The 13,494-nt window shown below is 38.5% G+C and overlaps 1 protein-coding gene across 1 annotated transcript in view; it reads left to right on the top strand.

Moving 5' to 3' along the window:
* pik3r5 (phosphoinositide-3-kinase, regulatory subunit 5) overlaps positions 1-13,494 on the top strand; it is a 28,043-nt gene that overhangs the window by 12,088 nt on the left and 2,461 nt on the right. Inside the window, exons 3-17 of the mRNA XM_041982049.1 lie at positions 3,412-3,527; positions 3,639-3,707; positions 6,002-6,140; positions 6,646-6,715; positions 7,707-7,881; positions 7,986-8,154; positions 8,253-8,321; positions 8,403-9,301; positions 9,828-9,953; positions 10,166-10,297; positions 10,429-10,522; positions 10,962-11,038; positions 11,883-11,976; positions 12,192-12,274; positions 12,898-13,013. Coding sequence (XP_041837983.1) covers positions 3,412-3,527; positions 3,639-3,707; positions 6,002-6,140; positions 6,646-6,715; positions 7,707-7,881; positions 7,986-8,154; positions 8,253-8,321; positions 8,403-9,301; positions 9,828-9,953; positions 10,166-10,297; positions 10,429-10,522; positions 10,962-11,038; positions 11,883-11,976; positions 12,192-12,274; positions 12,898-13,013 — 2,428 coding nt within the window. The remainder of the gene's footprint in view (positions 1-3,411; positions 3,528-3,638; positions 3,708-6,001; positions 6,141-6,645; positions 6,716-7,706; positions 7,882-7,985; positions 8,155-8,252; positions 8,322-8,402; positions 9,302-9,827; positions 9,954-10,165; positions 10,298-10,428; positions 10,523-10,961; positions 11,039-11,882; positions 11,977-12,191; positions 12,275-12,897; positions 13,014-13,494) is intronic.

Below are 13,494 nucleotides of genomic sequence, written 5' to 3'. Positions count from 1 at the left end.
TTGCATAGTCTTAACCATATTTAAAGCTAGCTGATGGGATCTGATGGAATCTGTGGAAATCCACAAAAAGCCTACCCCACACCCACAGAGCCCAAAGGATCTATTGCTAATATGTCAGTACCAGGCACGGCATCCACTGTCAGCCCTTTTAGGTCTGTGCCATCAAGAGGACCTTATTTTTTTTTTTATTATTAGGCAAATAGTCATGGCTGCATATGACCATTTTTCATGGTTTGTTGTTGACATGCTGTATGAAGCATGCAAAGTGTTGAGTGTCCTTCTTTGCAGGTCCTGCAGCAGTTGTGTGGAATAAAAACCGTTTCACAGTTTCTGTTGTTGTTGTTGAGTGTTGTCTGTAATAGAAAGCAGTTGTTTATTCACACTTTCTCAACACCAGAGCCCGTATGTGATCGACACTCAAGCACCACATGGTGCATATGAGCACAGAGGCATCTGAGCTTGTTGTTGGTGACAGTGTTGCTTTCAGATCACCAGGGGAGCGTATTATTGGGTGTTGGAGGAAGTTGTGTGAATAGACAGCTGGGAGGAAGTGGTGGTACAGACCACAGCCTGTGCGTGAAGCATCATGAGGCAGGAGTTACCGTGGTGCATGGTGTTAAAAAAAAAAAAAAAGACAAAAGAAAAACACGGCAGAGGATCAGCTTGGCATTCACGTCAGCCTATGTGGTACAGAACGATGCAGAAGTGCAGGAATGGGTTTCTACCCCAAAGGACTGTGATGACGTCATGACACAATTAACACGCAAACTCACGCTTTGGTGTGTTGTTAAGGTTTCATGCTGGTGTTGGCTTTATTACAAAGTTTCTGCTCAAAATTGCTGACACATGTTTTGTTTGTTGTTTTTTTGCCAGTAAACAGCATCGCTTGCACGTTTCTGAGCTGAGATCTCATTAAAATACTTTTGTAAAGCCCCAGAAAAGGTGTGATGATGATGCAAACAATATGCTGCTATTTGGAGATGTTCAGCAGCTCGCTTAGTTACAAAAAAAGCACAGAAAGAAATATAACAGCAAGTGAAGAGTTTATTGAGAAGTGTTCATGTGCAAGTTTAAAAATAGCTGTTGAGTTGCTTTTTGTGAAAGTTTAGAGCGAATTAGCGAGCCCAAAGATCATGTAAGAAGTAACCTTCTTTCACTTTTCAGTTGTTTTTGTAAGTGTGTGACAGACCTCAGATCGGTGTGGTTTGAGATACTGTATTCATGGTTTTCTTATGCTGTTTTCTTCAGGTTTCTGTTCACACTGCTGAAGAAAAACTACCCCAGATCAACAACATGTCTATGTGACCTTTTTTCTTTTCTTTTTTTTTTTTTTAACTTTCATTCAACCTTAGTGATTATCTGCAACTTTTGTACTCCCCAATTTGAGCAAAACATACTTTCAGCTCCTCTCAGTTTACCTTCATTTTGACAACTTTTTGGGTCTAAACTTGAGAAATAACATGGTTTGTTCAATTACTAATTCACGCATCAGGAAATGCATCCTGTCATGTCCTCATTTAACACCAAGAAGAAAACTGACGAAACACACCATTAAAGTAAACCAGTACTGACAGTTAAAGACTCACAAACCAAACACATTATCGTCAAACACCCATTAATCTACATTAAGATTCAGATTAGTTGAACTATAAATGTGATGTAGCCACAGGGCACTTAGTCAACCATCACCAGCTGCCTTTTCTTGGTGTTTTATTATATTATCAACTGAATCTCTGAGTTGTGGTGCTCCCCAAGGTTCTGTTATAGACCCTCTGATGTTTGTGATACCATTGTGTTGTCTTTGGCCATAAATAAGCCATTTCATAGCTGTTGTTTACCATTGTTGTATCATTAATATTCTCAAAAGCTAGATATGACCTCAACTATTTAAAATTTGGATGTAAGATCATTTTGTGTAGCTAAATACTGATAAGATCCTTCTCCTTTGCTAGGTATTTTTTTAATTGACTTGTACTAATACAGTGATGGACAAATGTGGACATGCTTTAATTGGATCACAATTAATTGGTTTGAGTTAATTATGTCTGTAAAGTTCCTTTAGATGAATTTGGTGTGAATTGGCGCTACACAAATAAAGCTGAATTGAATAAGAAGAGATTTATTGTTTCTGTCAAATTACTTTATCTTCTGTTAAAATTGCCCTTGAAAATCTTGAGCTACAGTTCTTTCTTTATCTGTTTTAAGTCTTTTCTACATGAAACAATCCTAATATACTTGACTTGTTTGATGTATGTAAATGGGAGGATAGTGACATCAGGATCACATTAGCCTGCAACTGCAGAGAGCAGCACAGTACCCAAGCATAAAAGTATAATAAAAATGGCGGCTCTGTTTAAAGTGTTCAAAAGTGTTTTTGTTGAAATTCCCACTTCATTTATTTTCATACTTCATCCTTCTTCTCACAGCCTTGGTATAAACTGAACACATCATACAGCAAGGCATCTGCTGCAGATTTGCTTTATATAAATGATATGAGTGGTGTTCATCTTGTTTGGTTTTCATTTAAGCGGTTTTGGTTTGTAGACGTGTGACACTGTCACTTTGACACACGATTGCGTTCTGCATTTCTGTTTGTAGATGTGGGATGTTGCAGCACTTGCACTGCATGATGATTATCCTGAAATTTTGAGTCAGTTTGCTCCTGGTTGTATTTGGTCTCAAGAGCGTCCGTTGTTGACCTTCTCTCACTTTGTAATTTTGGACTATTGTTGAATCATAGATAAATCAAAAATATTCAGTTTTTCCAACTTTAATCAAGGGCATACGTAAAATAAACAAACAAATCACACAGCTTATAACAGGCTCAAAGTCGGGTTCATCCAAAATGAAGGACGAGGATGCTGAAGAGGTGGCCTGGCGTTGTGGTAGTCAACACTGTAGACTTTCCGTTTGATGATTGGATGTTTTCTTTGTGCTTAGTTCCTCCAGATATCTCCCACAGTGCACTTCAGAGTCCTAAAGCATTCATATTATGTTATTTAGTGACTACAGGTACGTTTAGACTGTGTGCAGATTGACCCAGAAAGATAACTACAGCAGAGTTTATCACAAGGAGGGAAAAGCCTGAAAAACTCTGAAGAATGATGAAGCACAATTAAAAAGTATATGATTGCTTTACCAGACAGTTTTATTTCTATTTAACACTCAGTGTCGCAAACATTCTTTGATCCGCTTTGACTTATCTTTACACCACTGAGCACAGCTATGGGATCAGCACAATACAAGCAAGAGAGGTCTGCATGTCTGTTTGTTTTGCATATTATGTCTTATATGTCTTATATTTTCCTTTAAAAAAACAACCTTTCAAGTGTTTCACTTGTACAGTCATACAGGGTATCTATGTATAAAACTTGTGTGTTGATTTATATGAGTGTGTGTGGTGTATTTCAGTGCTGATGTGCTCGGCGGGTCAGTCCATGAACCGTTGGAGTTTGGAGGAGCTGGTGAAGAGAGACCCTGAGAACTTCCTCATCCTTTTACAACAGATCATCAGGAAGACAAAAGAGGTGAGATGATGAAAAGCGTTGCCAAGGAGAATGTTTCATGGTGTATTAATTAAACAAAACAATAATAGCTAAATATTTATTTGTATCTGTCTTCTCTGTGTGTGCCTTCAGGTTCAGGAGCAGTGTCAGTACGAGCTTGTGGCCCCCCTCGCCATCATGTTCTCCTCAACACTTCTGCAGGTACAGACTGTTCACCTTCACACGCCATGCAAACATTTAACCTTTTGACATCTCCCAAACTCGTTAAACGTGTTTTCTTCCACTTGTAAGAGGGATCCCTATTCAAAAAGTCCGTTGTTGTACTTCCTTATTTTCAAACCACTGTGATGTTTACTTGTGGATTACAGTGACCAAAAACATCAAGTAATAGAAGTTCTTGAAAGCATAAAATTTACTGAACTGACAAAAACTCTCTCCTTGATTATCATGGCATCTGTGTTTCAGTCATGTAATCAGGAAATTTCATAGAGAAATGCATTATCTTTGGTTTGCAGATTGTTTTTTTTTCCCTTTTCAGAAGGAAGTGAGAGCACAAGAGTTGTGAGTTTGTCTAAAACCAGAAATGTCACATCTTTGAGGTTTTCCAGTGACATCATTAATGTACTTTTGGCTGTTTACCACAATGCCTGTAAAGTAAGAAATTTCAGCAGTAAAGTAGCATTACATTATTGCACTAAACTATGTTATTACCTCACAAGTTAAGTCATGTGTATCTGTCCATTAATCAAAAAAGGAAAACAACTAAGCAATAGTATAATAACTGAGAAAACATTTTGTATTAGTTAGCATTGAAATTGAAAAAGGGTCTAATTTAGTCAACATCTGGTCCTTCAAGACACTCAATTTCTTAAAAGAACTTTTTGTCCACAGTACTTCAGACAAAATTAAGTTGGTTATATAATATTTTGAAACAGTGTGTGAAATATACTGACATCTAGTAGTTAAGTTTGATATAGCAACAATTTTTAATGCAGTCCATAGCAACAAACTGTTTATAGCAACAAACTGTATTTGCATCAGCTGGCCTTTGGTCTTCATCTTTGTTTCGATGTGGGGAAAAACCACACATGATCTCATTCTTGTTTTCAGCCTTTGCCTATTCTATATTTATCTCACGTCTTCTTGCATTTCGTCGTCTTGCATTACAAAATTAATATTATTATATTAATATATTATTTTAAGCTGACAAAAAAACCACTAACAGAACCATTGTTTTTTTTTTTAATAATTTGATAATTTTTTTTTCTTCTCAAAGGTCTTTGTTATTGTAACACACTGGGACTCTAAGGGAGACTTTATGATACAAGACAGAGATAACTGTCAAAGAAATTGCAGATACTAGCTTTATTAAATAAGTGTTAAGATTAAATTAATCAAAATAACCAGTTGAGGGCCCAGTATCCCCTAACACAGTGGTTCCCAACCTTTGGGATTTTCCAAAGAGCACAGGGGGTCACCAAATCAATCATTAAACCAGGGCTACTCAATTCGGTCCTACGAGGGCCACAATCCAGCAGGTTTTCCATGTATTCCTGTACCAACACACCTGAGTGTGTCTCTCAGGTGACTCAGGTGTGTTGGTGCAGGGATACATGGAAAACCTGCTGGATTGCGGCCCTCGTAGGACCGAATTGAGTAGCCCTGCATTAAACATTCAGAGCCATTGTGAATAATGTCCACACATCGTCCATATTTGAAGAAAAACAGTAATGCTAAGTGTTGTTAATTTAACTTTGGCTTTATTGAAGGAGAGGACTCAACCAGAATATATTTTTTATGGAAAGAATCCCACTTTTTGAAAGCATAAAACCAAGCATGGCTTCAGCACAGTGTGGGGCAGGGGGTTCATGGCTTTTTAGTATTTACATGAAGGGGGTCATCAAGGAAAATAGACTGGGGTCCACTGCCCTAACATATACCACATACACTGTCCAGCAATAAATAAATAAGTACATAAAGCTTTGCATAAAACTTAAACATTTAAACATCGGCGGTCCTTCTCCTATAAGACCCCTAATGACTGGAACCATTTACCTGCATCTTTGAGGTCAATAACATCCTATTGTCATCTCAGAATTCTCCTCAATACTCACCTCAAAACAGTTTGTCAGTGTTTGTAATGCTGTTTCCGTACTGCTCCTTATGTGTTATTCCGTTAATCTGAAATTGTGCAAACTGCAACTGACACAATGATGTCAATGTCAGTGTTAATGATGATTCTATATAGTTTTGTAGAAGTGGGTTGTGAAAGCAAGCAAGTGTCATATCGTGTACTGTCCTTCTCTTATATATAGTGTTACACAGTATGTTTGGTATATTGTAATATTGTTTTGTCTATGTCTTTATGTTTCTTTTGGTCCCACTTTCAAACGAGATGTTATATCTCAAGGGATTTTCCATAATAAATAAATAAATAAATTGAAATTTCTTTGTTTTTTTAAAATTATATTAACCAGTGTGTTCTTTGCTTGCAGACACCCTTCTGTCCTCTAGACACAGAGATTCTGGAGGAAGCTGTTGAGGTGTTTTGCTGCTTCCTCACATGGCCCGAACCTTACAGCAGTGTGTGCAAGGAACTCCTCTCCACTCTACAGCTGGAGATCAAAGTCCCCGGTAAATACAGATTTTACTGGCATCTTATGCTGCTTCTTTTTCTGTTTTTCCAGCTGTTGTTGCAGCACTCCCCCTTGTGATATCTCAGAAAAATGCGCTCAAAATTATGCTGAAGTGGGTGGGTTCTCACTCTGTTATCAATGACAGGTTTTATTGGCACTTCTTCATTCTATGACGATATTATCTGAAAGTGGATGTAACTGCACCACTTACTAAACAAAAAGCAGGAACTGCATGTAAAATTGTACTGAGGTATTAACAGGAATTGTTTAAGGAAGTGGCACTTAAAAAATACATTTGAATAACCTGAAAACCTGAATGAATGTGTGTTAAACCATGATTGGGCAGGTTATATGGCTGGTGTAGGACTACCTTTTTAATTTGTTTCAGTTCCTTTTTAAAATAGGTATTTTGTAGTTCAGATAAATATAAAGGGATACAGGTTGTTTTATTAACTTTGTCACATGAGTGAGCTCTTGTTACAGTTTTTCTGCTTTTGTTGCAGGAATTTCCTTTCAGCGACTGGTCAGAGAAGAACAGGGCCTTAACACCTCTGACCAAAGTTCAAAAACTATGTAAGTCCCCATCAAGTCACCACTTGTTGTATCTTTATGTGTGAAATGGTAAATTAGAAGCTTCTCACATTAAGCTGTGTTTAGTCACAGTCTACATGTAGTTGTTAATATTTAGAGATCCAAACTTTGCAAAAAAAAAGTAAGGATATTTGTCTTTGGTGAAATATTTCTTTGTTGTAACAATTCTTGGCAATACATTTTATACTGTTAGAAAGCATGTTTATTTTCCTTTTTATTGGTGCCACATTTGTAAGGGAAACACATTTTTGGCATGAGCAGCAGAGTTGATCGTGTGGGTTGTGCCCATGAAAACTTGCCTCCCTTCATTGCCAATACCAGACAACTTGTTCTGCTATTGACTCAGAATCTCATCAGGATGTTTCTCTGCACTGAGATTGCCTCCAATGATGGCAAGCCGTGTTGGCCGTCACACTTCCTCCACCAAAAGATGTTACCCTATCACTTTGGTTGGCATTGACAGAGAAGATTTGGAAGTTTTTTTTATGGGGGCAACCGGCATACACAGCTGCTCATCCCAGAAATGCATTTTCCTTACAAATGTCACACCTTTTAAAAGGGAAATAAACAGGCTTTTGAATGGTATAAGATTTATTGCAAAGAAGCCCAAACACAAATTTACAAGTTTATTATAAAGAACTATGCAACAATCTATTTCCAGTTCAGAACAGAGTTATTTATGTAACTTTTACCTTTTTTGCTCAAATCTGCAATTATATCATTCATGTCTCTGTGGGTCATGGTAAATGTTTGCGCTGATAAAAATGTTTTGCTACCGTTTCATCTCAATCACCTGAACAACATCTACAGTACGTGGTTAGCCATCAGTCACGAAAATCCCTTTTCATACCCTACTTTACACACCAGACCTCAAGCTAGTCAGATACTGTAACATCCTGTTTACGTCCTCTCCTATGTGACATTGTGCATTCATTTAGACTTACTACTGACAGCGTTTGTCTGTTGTCTGCAGCACTGTGTTGCTGATGAACCCTGGCGAGGTTCCTGCTGACTTTCTCACTGTGGCTGAGCAGCTCAGTCGCATTCAGCACTCGCAGAGTGAAACCTACATCACCTTGGTTAAGCATGCCTTCCAGTCTACACTAGGCACCAAATACCCTCTGCATAGCATCCACAGAGCCCTAAAGGTATGTAACTGGAAAGCCTGACAAACAACATTATCGTGCTTGCTACCTATTAATACCCCTTCACACTTGGGTCACGATACATCATTCCTTCATAACTTTTAAAGGCAAAAACTGTGAATGAGTTGGAGGAGATTTTCTCTTTGGTGAGCGACCTCTTGGAGATGGCTGCTGCCATGAGTGACCCGCTGCAGGCGCGTAGTCATGTCATCCAAGGACTGGAGAAACTGAGGGAGAGGCTGAGAATTCCTGCATCCAATGGGAGGAAGTCTGACGGTGAGGCACACTTCATTAAAATTACAGGGCATGTTGTTTTACATTCGAGATGTGTTGAGCAGCCTTGTATTTGTCTCATTTTGTGTGTTTTCTTTCAGGAATGCTGCAGACATTACCGTTGCCCACGCCCAAATGTTACATGTTTCACTGGGAAAAAGATAATTTTGGTAATTTATACAATTTAAGATATTTCTGAGTTATATTTCTGAATGGCTTTGTTCGAATATTAATAGTTTGACTCTTAACAGATGTTCTGAACACCCTTTTGGAGCATCAAACCAATGACTTGGCCACAGATGGACGGACTTTGGGGGAAACAGAAGACGACTTTGATGATGACGAGCATGAAGTGACAGAAACCGATTTTGATGAAGAGGATGAAAACAAAGAAGAGAGACATGGAGTGGATTCGGCTTCGATGTCCATCATCCCTAATGACTACAGCAGCAGCCATCGGGCCTCCACCTTCTCCACCATCTCCTCGCTGTCCACAACCTCCAAAGACTCCATGTTCTCCACGTTGTCCGTAGCCTCCGAGTCCTACCCTCCCTCCCTCTTCTCGGTCACTTCTGGAATTGATAGCGACTATTTTGAAGATTCTGATGACTACATCTGCTCTTCTCCTGTAGCTGATAAATGTTCCCCAAAGTCTACCAAAACTTCAGCTCGTCTCAGCCAGCACTTCTACCGACTCTTTATAAAGCCCAAAAACCCTCGGCTGCTTTCCAGAGCCAAAAGTTTAGGAAACAGTGAATCAAAAGACCTATTAGTGGTTCGAGAAACACGATCCAATTCGCTTCCCCAACAGGTCAAGTTATTTAGTCCTGAGCCATTTCTTAAGTCACAAAATCAAACTCTCAGACATGTTTGCTTTCGAAGGAGGCCTATTCTGAGCAGTGACGAGGATGGTAAGAATACTACATTGAGGGTGGTGGTGTTTGGTGCTGATCATGTGGCAGGGAAGGTGGCTCGAGCCTACAGTAGCCTCAGGATGAAGGAGAGCGCATGTCCACGTCTCAGCAGAGCCTTCAAGCTCCAGTTTTACTTTGTACCTGTGAAGAGGGACTTGGCAGGAGGAGAATCAGGACATCGGAGGGCTTCAGGTCCACTCATACAAACTGGATCTCCCAAGAAAGCAGCCTTGTGTGTAAGTGGAAAGAAAAAAACTCCAAGCCAAATGCTGAAATCTTCATTAACTGGATAACACAGTGCTGTTGGCCTCTGTTATTTATAGATTTTCTATAAAAAGAAGTAAGGATGTTGCCTCATCTCCTAAAAACACACTTTTCTGTAATTAGTCAGCTCCAACTTCCTTATTAGGGAAAAAGAATGAGTATAAACCCTTATCTTAAAAATTGAGCCATGAACATTTTAAAACATTTTACAGGCCATAACTTCCAAATACCATTAGAACTAGCTGCAATGTAACTTTTTTCCATTGATTCTAGTGTAAAGATTATAAGTAGATTAGGTCATAGAAAAAAAAAACCCTAAAACATTTAAACCCCCAGTTTAATGCACTGAGAATTTAATACTATGTATTAAAATCAGCAATACCATAAAGATAAAAAAATATTTTGACATGGAAATAATGTATAAAAGAAGTAAAGACATACATCTAAATGAAGTTTAACCTCACTATTTGGCTTTAATTGTTGCTTTTGTTCCGGCAGGACCTTAACAATGCGGGCAGAGGCGACAGCACTAATGACATTGCACACCTACTTGGCATGCTGGACCCGTGGTACGAAAGGAATACCCTCAGCCTGCTCAAGTTACCTGCTAGTGTCGTCTGCAAGGTACACCTCACCATTTTAAGTCAGGTTTATCCAGCTCCTGTGCTGCTGCTATCATAATCTTTTCCAGTTCATATACTGGTTTGGAATTTACGTCAGTCAGTCAAAGGCTGAAGCCTAGATGCCCTTCAGCCATGTCTGATTATTTGTTTCTTTTCAGGTATTTAAAATCCTCCTGTTGTTTAAGCTTTGTTAATGTGTAAATGTTGTTGCAGCAAACCTCAAAGACAGAGTCTGAGTCCTACGATAGTTCGTACGAGCAGCGACTACCTATCCTGGCCGACTTGGTTCTGTACTACTGCCGCTATGCTGCTCGGCCAGCTCTCATCCAGCTTTATCAGGCCGAGGTGGGACACACTTCTACATAAAATACACGCACAGCTATATCACTCTTGGCCACCCTGGTATCCAAACTTTATCTATGTCTTAATAATGGTCATAGTTCAGGAAGTGATTCCAGGCGTCTTTGGTTTTGCAGTTGACGTTAGCTGGTGGAGAGAGAAGGACTGAAGTGTTCGTCCACTCCCTGGAGTTGGGTCACACAGCCGGAACACGAGCCATCAAAGCCATGGGTGAGCACTGGCCAGATAAATCTCCAGCAACCTCCACATTTCCGACCAGTGAAATGGATCATTGGTCATTATGAGATTTTCAACTAAGTTCATGGAAGAGGAACATCTGCTTTTTCTGTAACAAGATTTAGGTCACTTCTACTTTCTTGTTTCACTTGTCACCACTGCTTGCACTTCTGATTTTTAATTTCCTTTAATTTCCTTACGGAACTAGAAGTTATAGGAAAACTGTTTAAGCCTTGTGTCCTCTGGTTACTATGGAGGCGGCTTTCCTCCTTCCTATTATTTTTGCACAATAATAAATTTTCCCTTTACTAGATAATAAATTTAAATGCTGCAGAGACATTTTTGTAGCTTTATGTTTTCCTGCATTACAGAACTTTTAGTCCCAGGTGGATTACTACAATGTAAACTAGTTTGTCCTTTTTGCTTCATTTAGGCGCTGCAAGTAAACGCTTCGGCATCGATGGCGACCGAGAAGCAGTGCCTCTAACACTGGAAGTGATGTACAACAGGGTAAGATTATCTATTGTCAAAGTTGTGTTTCATGAGAATTGCATTCAGAAAGGTGGAGTTTGACCAGCAGAAAAAAACACACCAGCATATTTTTAGGAACATGTGCAGAGTCTCCACTTTTAACGTAAATTCAGCTTGTTTCAGTCACTGTCACTTCCCAATATCGAGGAGATGACACATGCAAATGTGCCAAAACACAAAGTCTGCTAAACAAACATACTTTTTGTCCTGAGAAAATAATATTAGACCTGGTGACAAATTTGAGTGTTTTAAACAAAATTGTCCTGAAAATCAAAGAAAATAAGATAAGATAATGCTTTTTATTAATCTCCAGGTGGGAAATTACATTGCAACAACAGCAAAACAGAAACAGTCATAAAAATTGGGAAAATTTATTTAAAATTGGCTAAATATTTACAATTACGTACGTAATTATCATTTCCATTATAATGATTGTTATCATATAATTAACATCATCACCAATTGTGATGAGGATGTCTTCTGATCTGACATCCAGTAATTTTAGACCAATTTTAAATCTCCAATTCATAATTTAAAGTTAGAGAATTAAAAGTATTTAAATTTTCAGAACAGAGGAATAGGGTCATACGGTGTGGTTTAAATAAAAAATCCTCCCAATATCATGAACACCATCCATATTAATTTAAAGGTGCATGATGTTTTATACAAATGATAAAAATCAAGACATCTAAAGTAGTGTTTTAAGACAAGAAGTGATCTATTGTTCCTTTATACGTCGTCTGAAAGGGGTCTGGGCCCACTTGTGATATGTGCTGCTTGTATTTTTAAGATTTTAACAATCTTGTGATTCATCTTTTTTCAGGTGGTTATTAGTGGAAGAAGCCAATGGAAAAGAGAAACCAAAGTCTGTACATCTGTAAACTTAATCAAAGCATGCAAAAACCCTGAGGAACTAGGTATGCCACTGTTTTTTTTACTTTAATATTAGTTTAAAATTTCAGATTTTTTACTTTTTGAGTGGTACGATGTCTTTTCCTTAAGTTTTGGTTCTAAATATAATTCCTTGAGCTAGTTTTTAATACAAGCTATTAATGTTGTGACACCTCTTGCAAGTAAATTATTGTCAGAAGAGTGAGTGCGATAAAATCTGACCTAAATCAATCTGTGTCAGACTCAAAGATGGAGTGCCTGCAGCTCACCATGACGGAGGTCCTGAAGAGACAGAACGGTAAAAGCAAGAAAGGCTACAACCAGGTAAGACGAGACACCAGTCTGTCTCTGTGGTTTGTGGTTTAAACGGCGCTGAAGCAGCGTTCTTTCACAAACAACCTGAGACACAGTGTTTGTTCAAAGGTGTAGACCTGAGTATGCGCTCGACAGCACAAAATGTCAGACAAATCTCTCATCACACAAATTCACACTTTTTTTTTTGCATCTTTTTTTTTTAGTTTTCTTTCATTTTAATGCACAATGTATCCGACATAAGTTACATTTAAATTTGTTTTTCCCTCCGCTTATGTCAACATCTCTAACCCCACTCCCAACCCATCCAGAGAACATGTTAATACAGACTCTGATGTAAAGAAATAAATTAATTAATTAACATACACACATAAACTAACTTAAGGAAAATATGAATGCATATTTTTTCTCTGTTTTCTTATAATACACAAATGCACACTTCTCTTTGAACAGTCTCTTTGTCTCATTTTTTACATACTTTAGATTTGCAGTTGTGGATGTAGAAATAACTATTGGACAAGCTGCAACAATAACACTGAATGTTTTATGAAATGATTCATTCTGGAGGAAATACTCCACCATGAATTTGTCTTTTGTTTGAGATGAAATATATTTTGTTTTCCTCATCTTTGTAGCAGCTGAGTGTGACTGAGGTAAAGGTGGACAAGGTGCAGGTCAGCGGGGCTGGAAACACAACGTTTGCTGTGTGTCTGGACCAGGATGAGAAGAAAATACTACAAAGTGTCACCAGGTATGGAATCAAGAACAACTTGTGGGCCGAGATTGATAAAGATGCATGTTTTGTGCAATAAGTATGCTTTCACATAGGATGCAGTGGAAGCTGAACCCTGCTTCTGAACCTTTTCACGCGAATGTGGTGCATCTGCATCTCTGCGCTTTGTGCTGAAGCAGAAACAAGTTTAACTTGGGTGCAGTGATCTGTGACAACATATTGATGTGTCTAATCAGAGGAAAGCATGCAGATCTCAACCATGTCGGACAAATTCCCATACACTGTAGAGAGATAGGCCGAAGTTGGTTCTCATTTTTGTGAGTAACCCCGGTGTCCAGACTGTTGAATTTGTTCCTTCTCAGCCTGGGCATGGAAGCAGTCACTGTACAGGTGTAGCTCCCAAACTTTTAACTTCTCATCATCAGTATGAGTAAAAAACCAGGGCTGTATTCTGGTAGCTACCCATAGCATAGCAATTCATTTATAAAGCACTTTAAAA

Source organism: Melanotaenia boesemani, chromosome 4, assembly GCF_017639745.1.
Source record: "Melanotaenia boesemani isolate fMelBoe1 chromosome 4, fMelBoe1.pri, whole genome shotgun sequence".
Lineage (NCBI taxonomy): Eukaryota > Metazoa > Chordata > Actinopteri > Atheriniformes > Melanotaeniidae > Melanotaenia > Melanotaenia boesemani.
Note: the sequence above shows the minus strand (reverse complement) of the source record. Positions and strands in the feature narration are given on the sequence as shown.